Source organism: Sturnira hondurensis, unplaced genomic scaffold (genome assembly GCF_014824575.4).
Source record: "Sturnira hondurensis isolate 20B ecotype Veracruz unplaced genomic scaffold, ASM1482457v3 Scaffold0018728, whole genome shotgun sequence".
NCBI classification, from domain to species: domain Eukaryota; kingdom Metazoa; phylum Chordata; class Mammalia; order Chiroptera; family Phyllostomidae; genus Sturnira; species Sturnira hondurensis.
Window position 1 is genome coordinate 15998648 of NW_028091359.1, and position 27811 is coordinate 16026458.

At 55.6% G+C, this 27811-nt stretch overlaps 1 protein-coding gene across 1 annotated transcript; it reads right to left on the bottom strand.

The window, feature by feature from the left end:
* Positions 1-127: 127 nt before the first annotated feature.
* NOS2 (nitric oxide synthase 2) lies at positions 128-27811 on the bottom strand. Its single transcript, XM_037069890.1, is given in 27 exon segments — positions 128-184; positions 186-553; positions 556-691; positions 1302-1496; positions 2491-2639; positions 2970-3091; positions 3530-3617; positions 4412-4619; positions 5593-5756; positions 7714-7895; positions 8647-8725; positions 9542-9674; positions 10495-10669; positions 11010-11059; positions 12032-12136; positions 13545-13689; positions 14064-14146; positions 15148-15342; positions 18431-18532; positions 18625-18799; positions 20120-20259; positions 20352-20493; positions 21424-21515; positions 21993-22155; positions 25729-25877; positions 26857-26979; positions 27734-27811. Coding segments are annotated over 26 exon segments (3636 nt in total). The 5' UTR covers positions 26896-26979; positions 27734-27811.

Here is a 27811-nt window from a genome sequence, read left to right on the forward strand (position 1 = left end):
CCCCATGTGCAACCCTCGTACCCGTCTCAGAGAAGCCGCAGCGCCAAGCTGGGCCACCACCAGTGTCCAGGTCTACGTAACTCAGGGATGTTTCCTTCTGACATGCACATGCACACACACAATGTGGTTAAAATAAAATGCATTTCATATAAATATCTCCATCAAGGAGTCTTACAGGGAGGGCTTAAATGGCCCTCAGGGGCTGACTAGGATTTTGTTTTTAAATACAAAGGCATAAATAACTGTACAGGAAGAGTGGGGCTAAATACAGAGTGGTGAGGCAGCGCCTCCTGGTGGTCCCTCACAGTGTTGCAATCAGAAGAAGGCTCCATCCTTGGCACCTACTGGCCAGGTCTGGCATTGCAGCTTTTCTTCAAGGGACCAGGGACATCCTAATATTCCATTATCTGGGGAAGGGTGGGTTCAAAGGAGACAAGAGGTTCCCTCAGTCCAGGCTGCTATTTGGAAGCCAGTCAAACAAAGGGGGAAGGAGATGGACAAATAAGATGAGAAGCTCTCTGTGGCCTCTGAGAATGAAGAATTGGGTCTGTCCTGAAATTCAGTGGTGGCAGCTTTAACTTCCACAGGCTGTTGGAGCTCTGGGCTCACTAGGCTTTCCTGCTGCCCCATCTTCTTTCACCTTGTAGGGAAAAACAGCTCCGAAGATATCTTCATGGTAGCGCTTCTGGTTCTTCAAGGGAAAACAGAATGCAAGGTGTCAGCTCTGCTGGTGTAGCCACCTCTCACTCGTCGGGTCCAGGCTGGAACCAGGGCCCTGCATTCTCCCAGCTTCCCTACCACACATACACTGCTGAGCCATCTGCCTTCCTGACAGCCATGCTTAGATTGCACTTGACTCTGACTGAGACTCTGGAACCCTCACTGCCACCTGCTCTGCTGTGGACCACCTACACGTGTCTCCAGGCTTTAGGATGCACAGAACAGCCTGCCTAGTGCTTACGCCACAAGATGCTCCTGCAACGTGGGCTCTGAGATAAATACATTGGGGGTGTAACACAGTTTCTCCCAGTTTTGAAGCATCATGATGCCCAGGAACATGTTAGAGGCTCTGAAAGTCTCATTGGAAAGCAGTGTGTTTGACTTCGTTTAACTGAACAATCAGACCGGGATGTACATCACACCTTTAACAGTGCATTTGGCTCTGACCTCTAGCCACCTCTAGGATTTTCCTGACATCCAGGACTGTCCTGATCCTGACTCCCCTAGTTCTGATGCCCCTGCTCCTGGCTCCCTGTCCCATGCCCTTGACGTGCATCTAGCCCACACACCCGCTGCCATACCTTAAGCTGGAAGAAATAGTCCTCCACCTGTTCCTCACTCAGGCTCAGCTTGGCGGCCACCAGCTGCTTAAGTGTGTGGGCTACATCCCGGGCCATGCGCACGTCCCCGCAGACATAGAGATGGCCCTGCTCCTTCTGAAGCACGTGGAGCACCTGATCAGCCAGCTGCTGCTGAAGGATGTCTTGAACGTAGACCTGAAATGAGAGCAGACGGTGAGTCCAGGCCCTTGCTGCTGGGTGGTGAGGGGACAAAGTTTGTAGTGAGGCCTGCTGGCCATGGGGAGGTGGGGAGGGGGCGCCATGGGTGGCAGGGTGAACACCCTCCCCACCAGGGCTCTGCACAGGGACCAGGCTGAGCATGAGGACGTGCACTGGCACCTGCCCAGCCCAGGTCTAGGCTGGAGAGAGGAATGCTGGTCACACCCCCGCCCTCCAGGAGCCGATGGTCCAGTGGGGCTCCCTGATGTACTCTGGATTCACATGGTTCAAAGAGGCGCCCATGAAGCCACTTGCCCTATCCAGGGCCCTGAGGCCCACCTGCCTACACCCCAGAAAAGGGATTCTCTCAGTGGGACCCTGGAGGTCTATGAGACCTCCGCTGTTATGCAGGGCAGGTAGGGCACAAAGCCCTGGGCTCCCCAGTGACATGGAAGTCCAGGAGTGCACTGGGGCTCCCAGTGACCCCAGCCCTGGCCATGGAGCACTGGCTCTGGGAGGAGCCCTGATAGGATAAGTTCATAAGGGAGGGGACAAGAGTCTGTCCTGACTCCCCAGGCCGTGCAGCAAAGTACCCTGGGGCAGAGTGCCTTGGGGCTGCAGAGCCCATCAGTGGAGCAGAGGGTGCCCTCCAGCCTTGCTGTGGTGAAACATAAAGCGGGCCTGGACAGCCTCTCCCTGGGCAGTTGTGTATCCCAGCCAGGGAGGGCCTTCAGCAGGCTGGGCCCAGGGGATTAACCCACCACATGGCCTTGACGACTTGGTCCTGAATACCTCAGAGCCTATCTCTTGGAAGAGTGAACTGAATAGTTTCATAGCTTCACAGCATCTCTCGGATAGTATAACAGCCTACATTTTAGAGCAGAGGAGATGAAAGTTCAGAGACATGAGTGGGGTGTGGAATGCCAGGACACCCATCACAGTATAGCCTGTGCTTTTAATGCTCCTCCCTCTCATGGGGAAGCCGCATTACCTTGGGTTGGCCAGGCAGACGAGAGTAGGCTGTGTGCACCTCATGCAGCACCCTCTTCTGGGCCATCTCCAACATCTCCTCTTGATAGAGGTGGTCCTCATCTGGGCGCCGGCACCCAAACACCAGGGTCATGTGGCCACTCCGGAGTCCTGGAAGACCCAGCAGGTTGCAGTTACCAGGGTGGCCACCAGAGGGCAGGCATCGAGGCCAGACAAACTGGGCACCCAGCTTGAATTCTTATTTCATCCCCACAAGAATCCTATCCACTACTTTCCTTACTTTATAGCTGAGGATGCTGCGGGCCAGGGCATTCACATCCCTTGGCCACACAGGCTGAGGCAGACCTGGGCTAGGGGCCGGGAAACGTGTGTGGGCAGTGGCACAACTCTCCTGCAGCTCAGTTCTACTCCCAGGCAGGTGCTGGCCACTTGGTACCCCATCCCCCACCCCTAGGGACCCCCCCACCCCGCCAGCAGTACCTTTTTGTTCCATGTCATAAAGCCGCTGCTGCCAGAAACTGCGGAAGGGGGCAATGCCCGTGCCAGGCCCAATGAGGATGCAAGGCTTGGAGGGATCCTCAGGGAGCTGGAAGCCGCTGGCGCTGAAGGGGACAGAAAGAGAGGCTGTAGTCCTCAGACGCCGTGGGCTGCGTGCACACGCAGGACAGGGGCTAAGGAGCTGGGGGTGTGGTTGGGGGTGGGAGTGTTGGGGGATGTGGAGATGACAGTGAGCTCTAATCTGGTTCCCAAGTCCCACAGGCTGCTTCGTCTCCCCTGAACACACACACCAGCTCCTTGTGCCAGCGTCCTTCTGAGAGAGGCTGAGCCTCACTGTCCTTTGGGCTCTATCTCCATCCTTGCTGCAGACTTGGCCGTGTTCTACAGCCAGGAAGTAGAATGGACAGGGCTGGTGTGACCCCAGTGCCTTCTTTGTGGGCCAAAGGGCCCAGACTGGCACCTAAACCCCATACCCCTCTGTTTCCACCCAAGACTCCTAGGGCCAGTGGCCCCACAACAGACAACGTGGCAGGGATGCTCACCTTCGTATAAAACAGGGCACTGGGTCTTGGGGCTTCAGGCTGCTAAGCCACGTGCTGCAGACACCATGGTGCAGGGGACCCTGGCCATCTGCAAGGACAGCACAGGCCTGACCAATTCCAGCCCCCAACCCATGTGTGAACCGCCCAATGGCGCCCCCTGCTGGGCTGCGCTTGAACTGCCTGCTTAAACACTCTGGGCTCTAATGTGGGAGCTGTTTTCTCTCAATTCCGAGATCCACCCTCTAAATACCAGAGCTGCTGAAAGTAGAAAGGGTCTTAGACAGTGTAGAATCCTCTCCTTTTGCCACTGCTGAAGTTGAGTCTCAGAGGGACGGTGACTTGTACAAGGTCACTTGAGTAGCAAGAGAATCAGGCCACACCTCAGCTTCCCTGACTCAGGGACCCTCCCAGCCCACCACTCGGCTCCAGTGACAGCTGCCCAAAGTGGCCTCTGAGGGTGGCCACAGTCACTGTCCCAGAGTGTCTTCCCAAACATAGCCTTTCCCAATAGGAACCCTGGGCGATGGACAAGCTCCTGAGCATTCCAGTCTGTTCAGACACCTGCGTGTGGCCCCTCCTGGGCTTGTGGAAACCCCAGTGTTCCCTGGGGTACATTCCCTTCCCAATGGCCCAGAATTTAAAGGGGCCTCCAGCCAACTTGAGAAGCCCCTTCGGTTTCCTCTGGATGGAGTCTTGCTCTCACAGGACGTGCCCGCCTCCCCTCCCCTGGTCTGAGGACTGAGACTGGGCCGGTGCCATCTCCTCCAGCACAGCAGACAGTCTCCGCCCAGTCCTCAGAACTGTGTGGAGACAGCTGTTGTTGAACAGCCGCCCCGGAAACAGCAGAGCTGGAATGCGCCAGAGCCTCTGCCCCGGCCTCACCTCGGGTGCGGTAGGTGAGCACGGCCACGGTGAGGTGGACCTCCGTGGGTGTGCGGTCCCTGGAGGAGCTGATGGAGTAGCACCGGGGTTTCAGAACAGGGAGCTGGGAGAGCAGGAAGCTGGCAGACACCCGCAGGGACGGGAACTCCCCCAGCACCTCCAGGAATGTGGGACTGTTGGTGAACTTCCACTTGTTGTACTCCGAGGGCTGAAAGGCAAGGGCCGTGTGAGCAACTCAGGGCACCCGCCCCACGTGGAGGGAAGAGGCTGCCACAATCCAGTATTCACTCACTCATTCACTCATGCATTCATTCCCTCCCTCAACACACACTTTGAAGCACCCGGCGCTGTCCAGGGTGCTACTGAGTTGGAGAGGAAAGATCAGCTATTTCCTCTCCTGGAAGAACTCACTCGGGCCAGGGAGCAGCGTTCATCTAACTGGTGTGCCTAGAACTTCACTGTCGGACACTCGTGGGCAGGAGTCTGATCGCTGTTGGGATCTCATCTGGGGCAGGGCTTTGGAATCGCACAGCCCTGGGTTCAAAAACTGGACGCTGTGACACGATGCTTGTTCTAGAGCTGTGGGATCGTGTCCCCGTTCCTCAGCCCTTGTGAGCTGGGGACAGCGTCCCCCACTTTGTGGGGGTGTTGTGAGAGTGTGCCCTCACAAGTTAGCATAGCACAGCCACAGGGCAGTGGCAGCGGAGGTGGCTGCAATCATAAAAATTAGCGATAACGTTGATGTAATCATGACACCCAGTGTCTTTTGCAAAGATTGGGGCCCAGAAAGTTTCAGGGGAGTTAATGCATTCTCTTATTAACTTGCTAATTCATCTGCCCGACTGGCACTATGTCCACTTACCCAGTCATCCACCCGGGCCAGCCTCTAACTCTAAGCCCTAGGCTTGCTTCAGGTTTGGGGAATATGAAGACGGACAAGACACAGTGGCTCTTTTCCCTAGTTGCATCCCACAGACACTCAGAAAAGTCCCGTTCACTCAACACGACTGTGTCCTAAAGATAGGATGGGAGAGGGTGCCTGACTTCCCACTGGACTGCAAGGTGTCTCACTTTGGGCAGCTGAGCTGGATCCCCGTTGGAGGTTAAAGACCCGCTCTGGGCTCTGGCTTCCCGGACTCTAGGGCCCGGCAACCGCCTCCCGCACCAGCCCCGAAAGTCACCTGGCACAGGGTCTCCAGCCTCTGCCTCTCGCCCTCTTCGGTGGCCAGCCGGGCCAGCTTCCGGAGCAGCAGCTGCGTTGGGGGGGTGGTGATGTCCAGGAAGTGGGTGAGGGCCTGGCTGAGTGAGCAAGGGGGCAGCCGCTTGTCCCTGACCCAGTAGCTGCCTGCAGAGGAGAGACGACACGGAAGTTCTGGTTCCAGGAACAGCGACAGGGCTAACGCACCCCATTCACCTGCAGGAAGGTGCTGTTTGGAGATGGGGCTGAAACGAGGGTCCATCCACAGCCCTCGAAAGGGCCCCCGCAGTGACACGGTCCTATAAACTAACTGTGCGCCAGAGTCCAGTCCCTGGCTCACCCAGACCTGGACTGTAGCAGGGTGTCCACAGGGGAATTTCGGACTCACGCAGATCTCTGTGCACCCTAGACGCCCGCTGTTCATTCAGAACGTGACCGCAGTCCCCTGGCGCCTATCACCCCAAAGGGAGGTTGTGAGTCTCAGGGAGTCCCAAGGGCCAGTACCCAAGGTGGTCACAGCAGGGACCCTGGGGCCAGTAGATGTGGATTCAATCTCTGACTCCCCACTTACTAGCTGGGTGACTCAACTCTCCCAGCCTTGGGTTTTGCCTCTGTGAAACGGAAGTGGTAAGAAAACTTGTCTCACTGGGTTTGTATGATCTTTGAATGAAACAGTGCAGAATAGGAGTTGGCACTGTGTCTGGGACCCAGGCACTCAGTGTTGGGTAAAAATATTAGCGTGGCATCATTTCATCTAGACCTGAGGCCTGCAGAACCACATCCTCTCCTACAGTCACAAGGGCATCGCTGGCCCCCGGTCCCCAGGTTTCAGCCTCTCTCACATTCTCCAGGGCAGTGGGGTATGAGGCCACACTTTGCCTCTCTGATTCCTGCTCTCCTATTTTGGCCACTCTCTTTAGGGGACACATTCTTGAAGGTGTCCTTACCACTGAGGAGGCTAAAGCCAGGGGCATGTCCTGAGGCAGAGACCCGTGACTGCAGATTTCATTAGTTTCCGTCTCCCACCACCCATCACCCTGTGTGTGCCCATCAGTAAGACTGAGAGTCTCATCTTAGCACAGGATGGGGGTGCCCTGGACCCTCCCCAGGACGGTGTCTTCTCCCCGGTGACGATGGCCAGGAGTAGCCATACAGTCCTGGCCACCTCTGGCCTGCCCCTGCTCATTGCCCAGGGAAGGTGGGAACAATTCAGACCCTCGGTGGGGTAACAGCATGAAGTCAGAATGCTGTGGAATGTGAAAAGGTTATAAAATCTGGGATCCGAGGAGGCTCTTAGAGTGCATCATATGACCTCCTGGGCAAACGTCCACTAGCCTGTGGGAAATGGACATCTCTCCACGCCTGCATTTATTTGGTGCCAGGGGTCGTGGTGAAGGCTGCATTTGTCCTTCAAAACAGGCCTGCAAGGAGGGCTCTGCTATCTCTATTTTAGAGACAAAGAAATAAAGCCTAAGAGGTGACTCATATGCCCAAGGCCACCGCGCTGGTAAGAGACAGATCTGGGACTTGAACCTTCAAACCTCACCATTTCTGCACTGTGTCCACATTTCTCTATTATGTCACCGGGCAAGCCACACACATGTGCCTGTCGTGGGGACTAATTTCACACCTGTAAAATGCTGGCATATAGCAAGTGCCCGTTAAGTACTGGCTGCTGCTGTGATTAGTAGAATGCTCATTACTGTGAACATTCGTGCTCATCTGCCTCCGGTACTAGGTAGCGAGCTCCCTGAGGGCAGACACCGAATCTCATTCGTTTTTTCAGCCCAGGGCATATCTGACATGGCCAGATAAAATTTTGATGGAAAAATCAATGAATCAATCAACAAAAGAATATATTCTTTTGCCAGATAATCAAAAGAATAAAGGGAAAAAGACACTCTAGCCTCCAGTGTTGGGCAGACGGTCCCAAAGAAGCATCCCTTTTTGTGGGTTGACTATTTGCAAGGCTGCTCTAGCGTCGGCTTGGGGGCCGGCCAGACAGCAGGAAGGACAAGGTTAGCTGCCTGCAGCACAGGCCCAGGACCTTCCCGTCCACTGCTTGGGGGTTGGTGGGAGGATGCTGGGCGTGCAGGGGGCTCACCAGTCTCGTTGAGGGTCTCCAGGCACACGGGTTGGTGGGGTGAGGGGCCATCTACCACTCGCTCCAAAATGCCTTGGACCAGGGCCGGCTGGTTGCTTGGGAAAATGCCCAGGTGCTCCCCCGGCCGGTAGCTGAGGCCTTGGCTGCCCGCACAGGAGAGTTCCACCAGGAGGGTGGCGCGGCTGGGGAGGGAATAACGAAGCCTCTGGTGACTCCGCAGGCATTTCCCGCAGAGACCCCTGGAGGGTGGGCCAGTTTCCGCAGGAAACATGCCCTCCTTTGATTCTCCTGACTGGTTCTGTGTGCACTGTCCCAGAAAAGGGCCCGAGGCTGACCAGGCCTGAGGCTTCTCCCTGGGGAGAGGGTGTGCTGACCCCCAGGCTGTGGTGTCCACAGGAGCCCTCCAGGGCTGGACCACAGAATCTGCCTGAAGGGAGCATCCCTCTGGGAGATGCGTAGGCATTGGCACAAACCTTTGTCCCCAGCACACATTCCGTTTTTATTAGAACAACGACCAGTTTTTCCTAACATATGGGGAGGCAGCGCAGAGAAACAAAACCCACAGAGAATCTTCAACATCGGCTTGCCCTGGAGGGGAAATGTCCTTTCCTGCTAAACTTTTCCTGAAAGTTCTTAAGAAAGCGCCCCATGCTTTGAGTTTCTCTTGCCCTCCCCTTCTGGTGAACACATTTAGGACAGGAAGTGAAGCGGGTACCTCATTCCCAAGCTGGAAACGTGGCCCTCAGGTAATGGAGACCAGATGTAAAGGCATTGGTGGCCACAGGGTGACCGTCAGGCTGGTCCCCACCAACGGCCTCATCGCTAACGCCCGCGGACATCTCTTTCTTTTCAAAGTCTGTCCTGCTCTGGTCTTTCCCCAATTAAAATACAATCTGTGGACCATCACCCAGGAGGCCCCGTACTTTGCCCTACCTGGATTTCGGACTCTGCAGGTTCTGCCGTGATTTGAGCTTCATGGTGAACACGTCCTTGGCGTGCACGCTGCTGAGGGCTGCAGGGGACAGACAGGCAGTGAAATGGCCAAGCGGCTCGTACGCCTTGGTGGGGCAGCCCCCATGTGTCTGAGTCAGTGACGTCCTTTTCCCCACCGTGTCTCTGAATCACACACTCAGAGATACCCTTGCTCTGACAGAGGGAGGCTGTGTGTCTGCGAGGGGTGGGGAAGTGCAGCTCGAAGGTCCAAATACGTGGGTTTCCCTCGAGTTGCGAGAGCCACGCTGGAGCTGGGGATATCCTAAACAAGCGGAAACCTGCAGGGCCACTGGGCTCGTGGTACGAGAAAGAGAAAGCGCAGAGGCACAGCATCAGGAGGGCACCGTGGAGAGGCCACAGACTGCAGAATGTTCTGGAACTGCCTCTGCAGAACGTTCTTTACCCGGGCTGGCGTCGGAGCTGGAAAGGTGGGGCTCAAGTCTCAACTTGGCCACCTGCTAGCAACTGGCTTCACCTCCCTGAACTTCAGTTTCTCAAAGGACGAGAGTGTCAGGGCTTGCTTAGAGGTGAGCACAGAGCCCACCACGGTGCCCGGCACACAGGAGGCCCTCAGCGGGAGCGGCTTCCTGCTCTCTTCACCGGCCTCCCAGGGCTCCCTCCTGGAATGGCCGCCCTCGTAGACAAATCAAGACCTCGACTCTAGTACCTCGACCAGCTCTTGGAGGCAACAACAGAGAGAGTCCTAGCAGCCCTAGGTCAGCTGCCCCTCTGCAGAGGGTCCCACTGTGCTTTTCAACCACAGGCTCATGGCTCAAAGACCCCCACCTCGGCAGGCAGGGCAAACAAGCCCCATGTGGCTCAGGGAAGCTGGTACCTTTGTTGAGGTCCAAAGGCTGTGAGTCCTGCATGAGCCGGTAGTGGCACGGGTCCCAGGTCACACTGGTGGTGTAGAGCTTGGGGATCTGAATGTGGCCCTGGCCCTGGACGTTGAACATCTCACAGGCTGCCTGGAGGGAGACAGAGCAAATCAGTGTTCCTGAGTGTCACCCTCAGCAGCGGCAGCAGTGCCACCATCGGGGCGCTCATTTTTCAGGTCCTTACAACGAGCTAAGTGCCTTGCTAAACTACTAAGCACACTTATCTGATCGGGCTGTTGTGACTCCAAGAGGCACTGGGGCTTGGCACATGCTAGCTATTGCTGTTACGGTGAACATTCCCATCGACAGCACCTCGTTTTATCTGCATGACCACACCGTGCGGCAGGTTTGATTGCTCCCATTTTCCTGACATGGACTCATCGGAGGAGGCCTGGGCTTAGGAATCACGCCGGCCCTGACTCAGGCCGGGGTTCCTAGGCACCACGGGGTGAAACGCTTTGCTTAAGTGAGGAGTTGGCTAAGTCAGAGGAGTCAAACCCGGGCAACAAAGACCTCCTGAGGTAGAACTCAACAGTGTGGTCCCTGTCCCCAAGCTCTCTGTGGCTGGGAGACTTGAAACAAGACAAGGTTGTCAAGAGAGGAGCTGGATAATCAGAGCGGGGGAAGATCTCAAACCGAGGCTCCCAGAAGGCAGGGAGGCGTCCCAGCAACCTCTTCCTGCCCCGGGGACACACGCTTACAGTGGAGCCTTCTGGGGACTGAGGAAGAGCAGCAGTGGCCTGAGCCCTGGGCCTGAGTCCTCAGCCCACAGTTCCGCCCACACCTGGGACCGTGCCTACAGGACCAGGCAGGGGTCACGCCACCCAGGGTGCCCAGCCCAAGTGTCCCAGGCCCGGATGTCCCCCAGCGTCCTGTGCATGCTAGGGGGCAGCTCCAGCGAGGAACTGACCTTGAAGGTCTGCACTGCCCAGCTGCGGAAGGCCTCTTCCTGCCCACTGAGCTCATCCCCTTCCCCTGTCGGGGTGAGCTGAGACGCTCCCAGGTGGGCCAACTTCTGGTCGACATCATGAGCAAAGGCACAGAACTGAGGGTACATGCTGGAACCGAGGCCGAACACGGCATACCTGCCCGAGGAGGACACACACACACACACACAGAGACTGGAGTGGGCCAGCCTGTGCAAGCAGCCCCCTGCCTCGCCCACAGCCCGAAGGCCGCCTCCCACCTGCTCCCTCCTGGCCCTCTTTGGCTTCTGAGCCTTTTCACCAACTCTGCAGATCAGCCCTATTTTTGGCCTGCAGACCTGTAAGAGGGACTTGGATTCCCTGGCTTGGTCCTCGACACATGCTGAGGACAGTCTCTCTCTGTGCCGGGACACCCCAGAGAAGACCCCTTCCACTTCCACTTCCAGACTCTGGGCCCACGAGGCAGGGCTCAGACAAGTGAGTTGGGGAACAGCCTTACCTGAACTTGTTGGTGAGCTCTTTCAGCATGAAGAGGGATTTCTTCAGTTTCTAGAAAGAGAGAGAACCACAGAGTTCTCAGGTCAAGGTTCATACAAGCACTGCTTTTATCTTTCTCCCAGTGGCCCAGTTAAGAACTGGCCACCTCTGACGGGAGAAGGTCCAGGACCCCACACACCAGCTGGATTATGTGCTCCGGCGTCACCACTCGTGTGGTCCTGGCCCTCAGCGGGGGACCCAGAACAGCCCCACTCCAGCCCTGCCAGCCCTGGTAGAGGGGGCCCTGCCCTACAGCGGGGGCATCGCCAGAGGGTTTCCTAAGGGGATGTGAATGAGCCCCTCTTCTGGTTTGGAACCTGATGAGAGCCATGACTGTTGCCGCAGTTTCTAAAATAATTCTGATTTCTCAGGAACTCAAGATAATTTTAGGTGGTATACGACATAGCAAATAAAGCGTCAAATCTCATTGTGAGAAAGTATTCAGTTCTCTGTAATTTCCTTTTAGTTATTCCGGTTATGTATGTATGCATATATGTATGTATGTATTTTGTTCTTCTGAACACAGGAGAGAAAGTCTCAGATTGGTATTAATGGAGCCTTGATACCTCTCTAGTACTTGCTTATTACTTCTTACAAAAAAAAAAAAACCCTGAGCAAGCCATGGTTAGGTAACAGTTTCTAGCTAAACTTCAGTAACTTTAGTTGGCTTTCACTGGATTTGCTTTTTGCTGGCTTTCCATTTGTGTCAGGGATATAAAGTTTTCCTTGAAAAGGAGTTGCTATATTGTAAAAGCCAGGCCACTGTACTGAACTATAGGGAGTGTGTCTAAGTGTGTCACCAGAGAGGTGGCACAGGCACATGGCAATAATTACAAAGGGCACAGGCACAGGTGGACGTCAGGGCACCCACAGCGGCCTGAGCACCCACTCCCAAATGTCCTCCTCAGGGCATGCTGATCTCCCAGGTCCTTTCCTGGGCCCTGCCACTCCCCCACCTCGGACACAGGGCCCTGGGCCACCCACCTCTCCATTGCCCGGCGCGCCTCCGTTCCCAAACGTGCTGGTCACCACCAGCAGCAGCTGCTCCTTCTCCAGGCGGCTCAGCCTGTACTCGTCCATGCAAAGAACCTGCATGGCACCGAGGCTGGACATCAGCCCTGGGTTCCCAGGCTGGGGCCCTCTGCACCAGCCCAGACGCCCGCGCTGCCCTGCCCCCACCCAGGCCACTAGCCCCCTTCATCATCCAGTCCCCCTGCCGCTGCACCCCCCACCCAGCACAGGTGTGGCACAGAGAAGGTGAGCGCTTAACAAACCCCCGCCCAGCGACCCTGCTGGAACACAGTCCTCCAGTCTCCCGGGCTCAAGCCCCGCCCCCCTGGAGGGTTTGCCTCCCAAACAGCTCGTCCCAAATCAAAACACTTTTGCCGCTTCCAAGGCTGTTCTGGATTCTGAGTATGGGGGCACGTTTTCCACAAATGGGATGAGCAGGTTACACAATGACGACTCAGGGACCCGAACGCTGTGCCTGACACTAACCCCGGCGGCACTGCCTCCTGTCCTGCCTGGCCNGGCGCGCCTCCGTTCCCAAACGTGCTGGTCACCACCAGCAGCAGCTGCTCCTTCTCCAGGCGGCTCAGCCTGTACTCGTCCATGCAAAGAACCTGCATGGCACCGAGGCTGGACATCAGCCCTGGGTTCCCAGGCTGGGGCCCTCTGCACCAGCCCAGACGCCCGCGCTGCCCTGCCCCCACCCAGGCCACTAGCCCCCTTCATCATCCAGTCCCCCTGCCGCTGCACCCCCCACCCAGCACAGGTGTGGCACAGAGAAGGTGAGCGCTTAACAAACCCCCGCCCAGCGACCCTGCTCGAACACAGTCCTCAAGTCTCCCGGGCTCAAGCCCCGCCCCCCTGGAGGGTTTGCCTCCCAAACAGCTCGTCCCAAATCAAAACACTTTTGCCACTTCCAAGGCTGTTCTGGATTCTGAGTATGGGGGCACGTTTTCCACAAATGGGATGAGTAGGTTACACAACAATGACGACTCAGGGACCCGAACGCTGTGCCTGACACTAACCCCGGCGGCACTGCCTCCTGTCCTGCCCGGCCCACCTGACTCGGGAGGCCTTCAGGGGTGAAGGATGAAATGCAGCCCTGACGCAGTGGCTGACCCACCCTTGGGGGGTTATTTGTCTGCATTCTATTCATCCTTTGCCCCTTTCACATTTACCCGTGCACCCTGCACGGAAGGTGCTCAGTAAATGGGAATAAAATTCACCTAGAGAAGCTCACGTGTATTGAGAGTTGGACTCATTAGGAACATGTTTCTCAGCCTGTGTTCCCTGGAGCACTCTGAAGAACGTATTTACCGTGTAGGATTGTGAAGCCCCAACACACAGGTCTCTGGCCATCACCGACTTACCACGGACAGCAGCACATGCAAGGCCCCGAGCGTCCAGGAGCAGAGCAGCCGATTGGCCTTTTCCCAGACCGCCCCAAGCACAGGCAGAGACACTGCACATGCCCAGCCACATCGGGTACCTCAGGGTTGAAGGCGCAGCTGAACAAGGTGCCCAGGTCCTGGGCCAGCGTTTCCGACTTTCCCGTCTCCGTCGCAAAGAGGATTGTGGCTCTGACTCGGGATGCCATGGTCTTGCGCATCAGCATAGAGGCAAAGAGCACGGCTCTGTGGGGACAGACGGACAGACATGTGCTGAGTCATCCTTCCAGAAGAAGATGGGGCCAGGGGGATGGGAGTGGGGGCAGTGTTTAAAGTGGGGCACGCTGAGTTAAAAGAACCCACATTTCTCACCAGCTACCAAACGTGACTCCCTGCCCCTCTCCTCCCCTCGCCAGCTCAACCCACTGCTCAGCCCCTTTGGGAAAACGAAGGAGAGAGGAGGTTGGGACAATGGCAACAGGTGACCCTTGGCATTGGGGTGGGGGCCTCTGGGAGCCAAACTCCATCAAGGTCATCTTTTCTCTTTGTTCCCTGCCCTTCGAGGCCTAGGAGGGCAGGCTGACCAGAGGGAGATGTTGGCACTGGCCACTCCCACTTACTTAATCAAGACTTGGAACCGAATCTTTCTTCTCTGGGGTCTCCGGTTCTCATCCTGCCAGACATGGGTTTTCCAGGCCTCCACCTTCAGAAAAGAGGGCAGATGTGAGAACAAGGTGGGTGCAGCTCAGCCCGGGCTGGGGGATGCTGGTGAGACAGAGGACCCTTTGTGCCCTTTGTGAGCGGCCGGGGGGAAGTGGTCTGTCCCAGTCCCCTCCCTCACTGAGAGCCCCACAGGGAGAGCCCTGCCTGTCTGTGTCCCTCAGAGTGGCAGCTTCAGTGTCCAGCACGGAGCCTGCACCTCCAGGTGGCCAGTTGGTTTTATAGTCATTAGTGCCCCCCTGGAAGGCAGGGCCCCACTTCTCTCATTTTTAGGGTCTTATCACAACTTGTCAGCAGGAAGACGGTATAATGCAGAGGCACCTTTGAGAGCAAAAGGAGGTGCTATGACGACAGGTACAAACTGTCCCGGACAAGAAGTCACCCTACTGATCACCTCCAGAGCAAGGAAGTTCTTCCCAAATCTAACCAAAGTCCTTTTTAACCACAAACGAGCTTGTTTTGATGCATAATGGTTACCGAGTGCATTCTGTTGGGCACTGGGCCGAGCTGTTACATGCACCAGCTCACAAGATCCTTACTACCTGTGAAATTAAGGCCAATTCCTTTGAAGAGGAGAAAATCTGGCCTGAGATGGGTGAAATGACAACCCCCCCCCCGCCAGGTGTGCCTGACCAGGAGCCATGCTCTGCACCGAGATGCTCTGGGGCTGTTCAGAGCCCTCCCATGAGGGCAGGGGACCTGGTGGTCACCCTCAGGAGCCCAAATCCCATCAGAGCAACGGGCCACCAAAGGGACGATGCAAGGTATTTCCTTCAGGCCCGTGCTCTGGAAATGAACATCCTTGAGTGAAGTCTGAAAAACACTAAAAATATGTCTGCATCCCTGGCCCTTCCCTATATGTCCTGCACAAGTGAGCATGTATGGGCACACACAGGCATGTGTGCATCCGTGAACGCACATGCAGACACACACTCTCTCTACCCTGAGCTCCCAAGACCAAGAGGGGAGGAAGGCCCCCGTTACCTGGTAGTAGTAGAAAGGGGACAGAACATAGTTCAACATCTCCTGGTGGAACACGGGGGTGATGCTCCCAGAAATTGGGGGGACCAGCCAAATCCAGTCAGCAGGGCAGCCCCCTCGGGACCGGTACTCATTCTGCATGTACTTCATGAAGGACTCTGCAGCCGAGTGATGGTCCATGATGGTCACGTTCTGCTTCTACATCAGAAGGAGGCAACGGGGAGTTGAGACAGGGATGGGGGAGTCAGGAGACGGGGCTGCTGACTGCAGGGCTCCCGAAGAACCACGAGGAGGACTGGAAATCTGCAAAATGGGACAGCAATTCCTCCCAGCCCCCTCTGGCCCTGCTGAAAATAAAGGCCCAAATGGAAGGCACTTTCAGAGCCTCTGAAAGATCAAAAAAAAAAAATCATCATCACCGTGGCCAGCCCACAGATCAGATGGGCCTCCTGCGGGCCCTCTGGGGGCGGTGTCTAGCTTCTCAGGCCATGCCCACAAGTCTCCCCAGACTCCCGGCAAATGGCTCCCACCGGATGCTGATAAATCCAGCCACGGTGTGTTTTTGCTGGTAGAGAGTTCCAGGAGTCACTTCCTGAGGATGTGGCGAGGAGAAACTGACCCCTTTGAAGAGGACAGCAGTGCATGGAAGACAGTGACCATGGTCCCCGAGTTAAAAGCCAAGGGGTCTGAGCCTTCCCAAATGTCCCACAAGGGCGGCTACATGCCTCGATGTTACGGGCAACTTGTTCAATCAGGAGACATTTGTTTAATGTAATGGTTCAAACTGAACCCTGGCCTCTTATTAGCCACGTGACCTTAAGTACTTAGATCCTGAACCTTACTAAGCCTCAGTTTCCCCATCTGTAAGGTGGGGGTGATAACAGTTCCTGCATCATGAGGTTACCGAAAGGATGCAGTGTTATTACAAGCAAAGCACAGAATGTGCTCAGTAAATATTAGCTGTCGTTATTACTTCTGTCTGCCAGGTACTGCGGGAGGCACCAGCATCACGGAAATGAAAGACGGGGCCCCCTTCTGTGCATCCAATTAACCTCTAACTGGGGCAGGCAGAGGAAAGCCAGCTGCTCCACGTGGTCTGACAGAAGCTACCACAGAGGTGGGCACAGGTGTGACGGAGGGCAGAGGACAGGGCTTAGCTCAGGCAGCGGCCTGGAGAAGAAATGGGGGCTTTCAGGGACAGCTTCAAAGAGGAGGTGAGTCTTGAGAATGGGTGCAAGCTGGGCCAGAGATGGGCATCCCTGGAGGATGCCATAGTCAGAGTCAAGGCCAGGAGGAGGGAAGGAGCTGGCTGCTGGGGGCCTGGTCACACCTTCTAAAATTCATACCAACACCCACAGCGACTCCGGGGAGCCAGACCAGTTTCACGCTCAGGAGCTGATGATAATCATTGTGATAGTGATAGCAACACTAATAAACAACAATAACAACAAAACAAGTGCCTACTCAGTGTTCACTGTGGGCCGGGCAGTTAGCCGAAACGTTTTTGCATGCATTTAATTCTTCCAGTCACCTAGCAAGGGAGGCACTGTGACAATCTCTGCTCTACACGTTAGGAAGCACGGCCAAGTCTTTTGAAGTTTGCCGTGAAGGAGGGTGACGAGGAAGTCCTAGAGACTCAAACACAGGGACAGGACGTGGTCAGCAATGGTCAAGAGACAGCGAAGGGTCAGGGGATTTTTGAGGACATATCTGCATCCTGCCAGGGTCAGGGCTGATGCTGGGAGTCCCCGGGAGCCGGGATGTGTGGTCCACAGCCAGCTCGGCCTTCCCGGGCTGGGCCGGCCCAGAGGGCTCTTCCTGTCCTGTCTCAGAGCCACCCCTGCCTCAAGCACAAATTGACCTGCCCATGGGGTCATGGGGAACGGGAGGTGATGGTAAATATTTACTGGGTGATTGTTTAATGTCAGCCACTACACTGCACAGGGACAGAGTTTTTGTCTGTTTTGCTCACCACTTGCATCCCGGCCCAGCCTAGTGCCCGGCACAAGGGAAACGCTTGGTAAAACTTTGCTGAAGGAATGAATGCCTCTCTGCCCAGCGGCCTGGCCTCCAGGGCAACTGCCAGCTTTGTGGAGATGGTCCCAACTCCTAAAGTCATATCTTCACACACCCCATGCCTCCTTCCCAACAGCAAGGGGTGTGTTTACACGCCTAAGAGCAGCAGATGGCCCGGCAGGCTCGGTCCCACACAGGAGCCCACCTGTGTGTGTGGGCCCAAGGGGTGGACACTGTCACTCAGTACAGGGAAATAACAGCACCAGGGCTCACCTGGATGTGGACTCTCATTCATTCATTCATTCAGCACGGGTTTGTGGTTTCTACCATGTGCCAGACACTCTTCTGGTCAAGCAGCGAACAAGAGACACAAGACACTGCCCTGCGGAGTATAATTTCTTGGGGGCGGGGAGCCAAAACAACAAAGAAAGAAAGAAGTGGATACACTATATATTGTCAGGAGCCAGTAAGTATCATGAAGAAAAACAGACAGTGCCCAAGGAATAAGAGAGACAGACAGACGGAGGTAGGGTGAGGGTATCAGGGAGGGCTGCTCTGAAGAGGTGACAGTTGGGACCTGGATGAAGGGAAGGGGCTGGCCATAGGGTGATCTGTGGGAAGAGTATTTTGGGCAGAGGGAAAAACAAGTGCAAAGGCCCTGAGGTGGGAACTACACTGGTGAGTTTGAAAAACAGCAAGGGTTCCGGTGTGAGCCGGGGAGTGGTGGAGGACAAAGGCCTGACTGGAGTGGCGGGGGATGAGGACACGTCATGAGATCTTTTCTCAGTTTCACTGGGAGGGGAAGGGGAAAGCCAGTTGTAGCCGGGGAGTTACTGGGTTAGCTGGCCCTTTATTTCTTTGCGATGGGAACCATTACGGCCTATTGACAGTGATGGGAATGGTCCAGTGGGGAGGGAGACCTGATGATACAGGAGAGAGAGGGGGTATTTTCAGGATTCAAGTCCCAGAGGAGTTGAGAGAGGACAGGATCCAGCGCATAAAGCAGGGACTGACCAGTCTCTGGAGGAAAGTAGCTGCCTGTTGGAGAAGCATAGAAGTTATGCTAGAAGACGCAGAGTCGGCGAGAGGGCTCGTTTGCCGCTGTGTCCCCAGCACTGCACACAGTGCGTGGCACAGACTGGCCGTGCGAGGCTTGTGCGGAGCATGAATACGTGAGCAGTACAGTGAGGGGAAAGTGGGCACAGCATGTGGGGCTGCCCAGGTGACCCTCTTGGGGGAAAGGCTCAGACCCACGGAACACCGGGCGCACCTGGAAACTGTGGAGCACGGCGACGTTGATCTCAATGACGGCCTGGTCTTTCCAGAGCGAGGCCAACTTGTGCGTGTCCAGGCCCATCCTTCTGCCCACTTCCTGCACAGGCAGAGAAATGGGGGCATGTCGGTCCCTGGGATCAAACCCCAGGCCCACATCTCCAGCTGGCCCAGCTGGACGGTCCTTGTTACCTCCAGGATGTTGTAGCGCTGGACGTCGCAGAAGTCCCGGACCCCGATCTCCGTGCCCATGTACCAGCCATTGAAGGGGCACCCTGGGAACTCGAGGCCCCCCGCCTCCAGCAGCATGTTGGACACCGCGGGCAGGGCATACCACTTCAGCTCCAGCTCCCGGAACCACTCGTACCTGCGGGGGAGACGGAGCCACTGGCAACTGGAGCCTTCACTTCTGCCCACCCTCACCCCCCAAAAAAAGCTTCAGGAGAAGAGTCCACCAAGATAACTAACTCCTTTCCGAGGGTTGATCTCTGAGTTCATCCCGCCAGAGGGGTGACTGGGTGCACTAGGTGTCAGTCATTAATCATGCACTCACTCAGTCACTCACGCAAACAGACAGTAAGAATCCAGTGTGTGCCAGGCCCTGGGCCAAACGTTGAGAACCCAATGTAATACAGCAGTCAAGGGCTCTCACATCAGGAGCCTGGTTTCAAGTTCTGCCACTCTGCTCAGGAGCTGTCATTTAGACCCTCAGAGCCTCAAACTGTCTCCACCAACAAAATGGCACCAAACTCGGGAGATTATTGTGCAGATAATATTGTCATTCATTTGTATATTCATTTATTCCAGAAATATTTATAATTGAGCACCTGCTATGTGCCAGGGGCCCGGCTAGGTGTTGGGGATACATTGCTGAACAAGAAAGGCAAGATTCCTGCTCTCAAGGGGGTTACAGTCTAGAGTGTAGACTGTGCACAGGTGAACAAGCAAGTTGACAAGAAGACAGAAACCAGGTGATGTGCTGCACAGACGGGGGGGGCACCTGCTGTAGACTGGGCATTCCAGAGGGGCTTCTCTGAGGGTCTACCATTCAGGAACACCTCACTGACAGGAAGGAATGAACTCCGAGAGAAGGGCGGGGGAGCAGCAGGCACAAAGGTCCGGAGATGGGACTGTGTTTCACAATATTCAAGAGATAAAAAATGAAAAGAAAGACAAGGAAAAAGAGCCCAACACAAGGACTGCTATATAGTGAGCCTCAACACAGGAAGGTATTTTTGTAATTGTGAAAGCGTCCGGAGCAAGCACTGACCCAGATGAGCTCCTGAAGTCACTACAGCCCTATGCTTTCATCACAGCCAGGAGGGGGAAGCTAAGAGAATTGGCAGGAAGGCAAAGGGGGCCAGGGCTGCTCAGTGGGAGCATTTCAGAGCCTCACATGGGTTGCCTTCCCAGGGGCACTGATTCCCAAGCTCCTAGGGCCCTATCTGTCCAAGCCTCTGCTTCCCCTTCACCTTTAACATATCCTCATAAGTTTGAAGCCTCAGACACAGTGCATAGTTGCTGTATAAGGATGACAAGGGGGCCCTTGAAAGTCAGGCTTTTGGGCACCTGCTGCTGACTGGGCTTTGGGGGAGATGCAAGGAGGGCCCTGAGGGTTGAGGTCTTTCTTAGGAAAGGAGGGGACATGCATGTTAACTCACACCCCCCGCACCCTCAGCCTGCTTACTTGGGATGTTCCATAGGCACCTCGAGCACAAGGTCAGGTGGGATTTCAAAGAGCTCAGGGTCTCGGCCATCGGCCTGCAGGACCAGAGGCACCACGTCGAAGCGGCCATACTTGGGCTTCCAACCCAGGTCAATGCAGAGCTGGGGATAAGACAGGCCCGGTGAGTCTGCAGACCCAGGTGCCCTGACCCCTCTAGGCTCCACTCTGTCAACATCAAGGCTGGATCTGGTACCTGGGTGAACTCCACGCAGGCGGGGTCCCCTCTGATGGTGCCATCGGGCATCTGGTAGCCAGCATACCGCAGGAGCTGAGAGTTCCAGACCCGGAAGTCATGCTTCCCGTCGCTCCGCTGGGGGAACACAGTGATGGCCGACCTTCCCCAAGCCGAGAGAGTGCTGTTTATCACCTGGCATTGTGGGGGGGCTCGCAGCCATCCCCCACCAGCCCCCTCCCCTTCCTGTGTTCTCACTCCCCAGGCCTCGACCCCTGAGTTAACGGAACCCAACTCCTGCAGCATCCCAATATGCCACACTCTCCCTGGCCTCTGGGTAACCTGCCCCATTCCCTGACAGGCCCTCTCCCTCCCGCCCTCCCTCTTCTCCCTCCAGCACAGGGACTGGCCCCTCCGGGAAGCCGTCCCCACTCTCAGTCAGGGTTAGCTGCCCCATCCCTTTCCCCTCTGCGCCATATTTCTCTCCTTGCAGTTGAGTCTGGGCAGACATAGGTTCACAGTGACTGAAGCAGCGTCTTAGGGTTTTAGTTACCTCAGCGGCCCTCCCAGCCGCCTCCCCCCAACCCTAGTGCCCGGCCCTTTGTTTAGTCCCAGTTAATTGGTCACTGAGCATTTGCTGAACAGAAGAATAGATGAACGATTGAGTGAATGAGCTGCTCAGTCCTATCAGCCTTGACCTCTCGGGTTGAGGGCAGGGAGGGCAAGGCAGAGGTGGGTACCGGTGAGCAGCGATACTCCCACCTCTAAGAAAAAACTGCCCTGGAGCCATTTGCCGCAAAACTAACTTCTCACCCCCTCAAAAAAGTGGGGAGCTCTAAGCTTGCTTCTTAAAGACCTCCATCCCCTCCAAAAGGCTCCAAGTCAGAAGCCAGCCAAGGAAGTGGGCTACTGAGGGGCTAAGCCCTCGGCGGCCCTGCTCACTGCGGGGCTCCCTGAAGATGCCAGAGTCTCAGGTCTCTCTCTCCCTGGTTTCTCCTGGAGCTAAAAACGCCTCCCCAAACCCGTCTGTATGGTTTGGCCGATTCTGGAGGTGGGTGGACCCGAGTCATAGCCTCGGGAAAGGGGTCCCCACCTGATGTTGCCGTTGTTGGTGGCATATCGCAGGTGTCTGCAGATGTGCTCGAACATGTCCTGGGCAGTGGAACAGCTCCGGGCATCGAAGACCTGCACGCAGCCCCCGGGGGTGACGGAGAGGCTCAGTCACAAGGGACCCAGGTGTGTGCCGACCCCCCCCACCCCCACGGAGCAGGTGTAGTCTGACCTCTGACCCACCTCTCCCACCTCAGGGCCGCCCCGCCCACCCTTTCTCCCACTCTCCTAGGGGAGCCCAAGCAACCCCACTTGGAAGATGCTATCAAAACCCAAATCCCAGAGGTCATTTGGTTCGATGTTGGCATTTAGTCTCCCAAATTTAACATAAGAAAGAGAGATCAACTAGAAATCGTGGGGCTGAAATTGGATTCTGGAGTTCTCTTAGGGGCCCTGTCTCAGGTTCAAGAATTCGAAGAGAGAGCCTGAGGCCCTGGTTTCGGTCCGGCAGCCCTGGGCACAGCTCAGCTTGGCTGCTCAGGGGCGGCTGCCCAGGGCCTGCCCACCCCCACCCCTCGGCTTCCTCCCCCGCTGGGGTCTGAGGAAGTCCACCTGTAGGTTGGACCACTGGATCCTCCCGATGCAGCGTGGGGCGTTGCGCCAGGCCTGCTTGGTGGCGTAGATGAGCTCATCTCCCGTCAGCTGGTAGGTTCCTGTTGTTTCTATCTCCTTTGTTACGGCTTCCACCCGGGCCAGATGTTCCTCTATTTTTGCCCTGGACGACAGGAAGACATCAGGAAGATCAACAATGAGATGGCCTCAAACGGGGATTAATTCAATCCACAGAAGCAGGAACCGAACCAGGACACCAGGAGGGCAAGATGTCTGTCATGGAGACCGTGCCCTCCAGGGTCGGCCTCAGGGGCCCTGAGCTTATTAGCAGGGCCCCGTGCTCAGTTTCATGCTCTGCTGTCACTGTCTTGACATTCGTCATTTCATTCGTCACTTTTGAACAGGGAGTCCACATTTGCATTTTTACACTGTGTCCTGCAAGTCATGGAGCTGGTCCCAATCCCACCTGCACCCTCGCTGTTTCTAGGTGCTTTTTCGCTAACCATGTTCCCCTCAGCTTGACAAGCACAAGCAAGGAGAGCGTGCAATCCCCTGACACATGCAAGACTTGGAGGGACATCCATCATGCCACAGCCCCATCTGGCCTCTCATCCAGGGAAGCAACCGTCCCCCTTCCCCCGGTAGGAGACGAGCCCGGCCCTCTCACAGCATCTCCCGTGTTCTGAGTACTTGCTAGGAACCAGGTACTGGGTGAAGTCCCTCCCGCTTGGGGTCTCACTGGGTCTCTGAGGGAGGCATTTTGGTGTCTATCTTAGCATCCAGTGTACGAAGGCTCTAGGAGGTTATGTGACCACACAGAACGGAAGTGTGATAAAGAGCAAAGTCAGGACTCAGATTCAGTGTCTCTGATGCCAAGCCCAGGCTCTCAACCTTCCACTTTCCACCTCAGGGAAGGCTGCAAGCCCAGAGATGTCGAGAACCTTCCCACACTTTCCTGGCCAGGCACAGACAGGGCCTGGCTCTCAGGACTCAGCCTACAGGGCCCTGGCGAGGTCCAGCATCACCAGCTGCCTACAGCATGCGGTTTCCAAACCTCTGCACCTCTCAGCCAGCATCCCACAGGAGGTGTCTGCGCTGGGTTCTCTCCTCCCCTCCCAGGCTTCAGAAATATCCCCCAGGGAGGAGGCGTGCAGTCAGAAAGGCTTTCACACACACACACACACACACACACACACACACACACAGAGCAACCTTGAGATTTCCAATCAGCACCAAAGATATTTGAAATGGCAACAAACAAAACTATTTAAGGAATGAACTCCTGATTAAGCAGATTGGACAACTCAGAAAGAAACAGCCTTTCTGTGGATGAAGAGTGTCTGGACAGCTCTTCCCTGATTAAAGAAAGAAGCTCCAAGACAAAACACTTGACACTGTTTATCTTCAAGGATCCTCCTGGCAGAAGGACCTCTCGGCCTGGGTGAAGGCTGAGTTGCCCACCACAGGGAGCCTTTTCTCCCCAAACGAGGCTCCTCACCCGGCTCCCTGCACTGCGTCCAAGCAGGAAAACACCGGCGATCACCAGAGGGCACTTGGTCGTGTTACCACGTGACTACGAATAAGGAAGGATTCGTTTTCAGCTTTTCACCCAGCCCCTTTAGAATTCTGTATTTTCCTACTGTGTTCCTATGGTCACATTTCCGTGGCACTAAAAATGCTACAATGCCTAATAGTTCTGCAAAAAAGGGAGTGGCTCTTGGCATTGGCAAACTGGATTTGAGCAGAACATTCAGCAAGTTTCCCATTTCTAACTGCACCATCTTCCCTTCGAAAGGCTGCCCGGGGCACTTTTAAAGAGCCAAACAGCCCAACCGTTTATGCCTTTGGCCACCAGTGCAACTGTGGTGTCACTCACACCCTCAGGTCCTCTTAGGATGCCAGGGATGGATTTGTGACTCTAAGAAATGACTCTTCCCTCGGTGAGAAGCTGTTGGGTTTGAACAGCCACAAGAGCAGCCCTGGAGGCTCCCCAGGCTGACACCCACCCAGCTGCCTTCCAAACACCAGCAGCAACTCCCAGGTCCAGCACCGAGTTGGAACCTTCAAGGTCAAAGAGCTGGACACTAGACCTTGAGGATAAAAGCAGGGGCCCTAGCACCAAACTTCTGGGGTTCAAATCCTAGCTCTGGGACTTTAGAAGGTGTGACTTTGAGTACGTCACATCTCCTCCAGGGCTTCAGTTTCCATGTCTGAAAAATGCGGAGGATAATAACGGTACCGATCTCACACAGAGGTGCTGAGCAGTACTTGCATGGCACTTCCACAGGGCCCAGAACACGTTTAGTGTTCAGTAAATGTTGCCATGAACAGGCTGGCCCAGGGAAGCCCGTGGAAACAATTCCTGCACCCCGCAAGGCTCATTCGTCAACAACCTAGCTGAAAGCCCTGGGACCTTGAGCCCCCAGTCACAAAGCACTTTTGCACAGGGTCTAGCTCCACAGCACACAGCAGGCACCCCCACCCTGCGATGCGCGGGGTTCTCAGGCTGCGCATTGGAACTGCCTGGGGTGCTTTTAAAGAACATGGGTGTCTGCTGCCTCCCCGAGTCTTGGGGTTCTGACGCTGTTGGCCCAGGGGACCCTGACCTCAGTATATTGCAAGGTCCGCTGGCAACTCTATGGCACAGCCAAGGTTGAGGATCACTGGCCCTGGGAGATAAAGGGCTCTTCCATAGACTCAAGGTCCCTCCCAGCTCAGACACTGTAGGGTCATAGAAGAAGGGACACTGTAGGGTCATAGGAGAGGGGATGTGGTGTGACCAGGAACCACTCTTTCTTCCCACCATGGGGGTCCCGGGTGCACTTTCCTGACTCACTTCACGCCATGGAGTGCCGCCTGGGCCTGCACCATAAAAGCCATAGTCCACAAAACAGAAAATCCAAGCGCTCGGCCATTCAGCCTTACAATCCCTTTGTGCATTCTTATTGTAAGGTTTAAAGGGAACTATCTTAATTCAAAGTCGTACCATATTTTGTTGTATATAATGTGCACCCACGTTTAAGCACTACCCATGTATAATGTGCATCCTTATTTTTCCCTCAAAAATTTGGGCAAGAACTTGCGCATTATACACAGCAAAATGGGTGTATTTGATGAAGCCCAGCAATGCAGAACCCCACAAAGTTCAGTGCAGAGAGTACATCCTGCCCTCTCCAAGTTGGGTGGCCTGAATTCTAGCTGCAACTGGGTAACCTCAGGTGTGTCACCGGGCTTCCTTGTCCACACCTGTTGGAGAAGGACTTGCCTAGGTGGTCTCGAAGGTCCTACCTACTACAAACATTTAATAATAAAAGGGTACATATCAAGTCATCATCAAGGCGACTTTGTGCCAGGACACTGTTCTAAATGTATTGAATCCTCACGACAATCTTAGGAGCAGGATTCTATCTTCACCCTACCCCCACTTTACAGATGAGGAAGTTGAGGCGCAGAGAGGGTAAGCAGATTTCCCAGAGATATGGGACTGCCCACCGGGGGAGCCAGGGTTCACACTCAGCTACACTCCCGACCCACACTTTTAACCACAATTGCTCCGTCTCTCTGTATCACAATTATGAAAACCTACCCCCGAGGTCTTTTTCCCTTGGGAAACTATGTTTTAGTTGCCACTGCAAATCTGGGAAGAAAAGGGGCCTGGCCTCAGAGGGAAATGGCTGGAGACAGGAGAGCTCCCAGGAAGGGGGAGGCAGTGGATCCTGCAAGAAGTGAGCCTTACTCTTTGAAGGAGCTGTAATACTGGTTGACAAATTCGATAGCTTGAGGTAGAAGCTCGTCTGGGGAGGTAGGCTTGTCCCTGGGTCCTCTGGTCAGACTTTTGGAGTTCATGATGGCTCCCAAGCAATGCTTGGACTTGCAGGCGAGATCCTGGGAAGAGAGAGGCAGGTGGTGAGGTGGGCAGTTTTGATGGCCATCCTCTCCAGGGCTAACTCTCCTGGCCACCTCCTTCCACTCTGGCTGCTCCAGCTTCTTACCACCCCTCTGCACCCTTGTGGCACCTCCTCCCTAGGGTCCACCAGGCTTTTCCCCCCACTTAGATCTCTTCCCCTCCACTGGCTGGACCCCAGTGGGTGTGAGCTGGTGTTGCTCTCCCTTGCCTGGGCGCAGCCTCTTGGCCCCATTCCCAGCCGGCCCCAGACCCAGAGTGAAGTCAACAGCACCATCCCTGGAAACATCTCGACTACCTTCTCATTCAAAGAGGCTGATGTGGCTACTGGGAACACTCTACTGCCATTCAGCCAGAGTGAACTGAAATGAGAGGGTGCAGGCCCCAAAGCCAGAGGGTGACATAGGAGAAGTGCTGGAAAGAGGTACACCCAAATGTCAACTGGGGTAAATTCTGGAAGGTATGGGAAATCACTCTGCTTTCACGGTCTTGAAATGTTCAATTCTTTCCCACTTATGCATTCTAAAGTTAGAATGAGAAGCATAGAACACAGGAAGGAGGCATAAGGGACACTTAGTACCACTACCCCCTGGATGCTTGAACCTCTCTCCCATATCCCTACCAAACAGCACTTGAACCCTTCCCCTGACCGCAGGCTCCGCTGATGTACTTCAGTTCATCGTCGAACAGGTCTGTTAGAAAATTCTCCCTGAAACTATGCTGAAATCTGTGTCTCTCTCGAAAAGAATTACTTTGTTCCAGTAACCATGTCTCTCACCTCTGGGTTATCCGTTACCCGTGAGGGGGTTCACGGGAAGTTGGCATCATTTACTTCCCGGCACCCTCCCCCCGGTGACGGCCGTTTGGCCCAGAGACACATCTGTTGGATCCCCTCGGGGCCCTGATGGCTCCGCTGACTTGGGACGAAGGTGGTTCACCCTGAAGCCCCAGATGTCTCACCCCTTTGGCCTTGAGGTGAAGTGTGTCTTGGAAGGTCATCCCACTGCCCCAGTTTTTGATCCTCACGTGCCTTGGGCAGGCTGATGGGGGCACCTTCAGCTTGACCAGGGATTCTGGAGACTTCTAAGAGGGGAAAGAAAACAGGGATCCCCAAATGCCTCCAAGTCCAGGACCCCACGGGTCTCTCCCTGGCCCTCGGGCCCTGCTTTGGCTTTGGGTGGGAACTCAGGTCAGGGTGTTGGTCCGTGTCCCTCCTCCCTTCCCGGCAGCCTGGCCCCCTGGGCCAGTGCCTGCTAAGGGCTCCAGGTGCCCGGGCCACTAGCCAGGCATCTCTCCTCACCCAAGACCCTGCCAAAAGCTCCCTCAGAGGAGCTGCAGCAGCAGGGGAGATGCAAAGGAGACTACTGTCACCACCAGTGTCACACCCAAAGCCTCTGAGGACAGAAATCAGGAGCAGGAAGAGTGGACTAAGGCATTTTAAAAAATGTAAACCATTTGCTCTCCCAGCTCACCCTGCCCCATTTCTCTGCCCATCTCGCCTGGAACACTGAGATCTGAAGCGCTTGGGGAAGACGGAACCCGTGGGACAGCAGCTGGGGGCCGGAGCAAGGGCTCAGCTGCTGAGTCTGACTCCATGGGTGGTCTCCTCTCACCCCTCACTCACACAGGCAAGTCATCCAGGTGCCAGTGCACCTCGGGGGGGCCGCCACTCCTGATCACCATAAATCACTTGCCCTCCCAAAGCCCTCCCTTGTCCCCACCCGTGTCCCCTGGATCTCCACCCACTGCCCAGACTCCAGCTTCCACCAGGCTGCTCAGCCTGCAACTGCCTGGGCGAGGGGGGAAGGGGCTTCCCACACCCGTGTGACTCACTGACCTTCACTGTCCCCGTGAAGGGCTGGGGGGACTCATTCCTGGCCTGGCCGAGGCTGTGACCCTTGGGGTCATCCTGTGT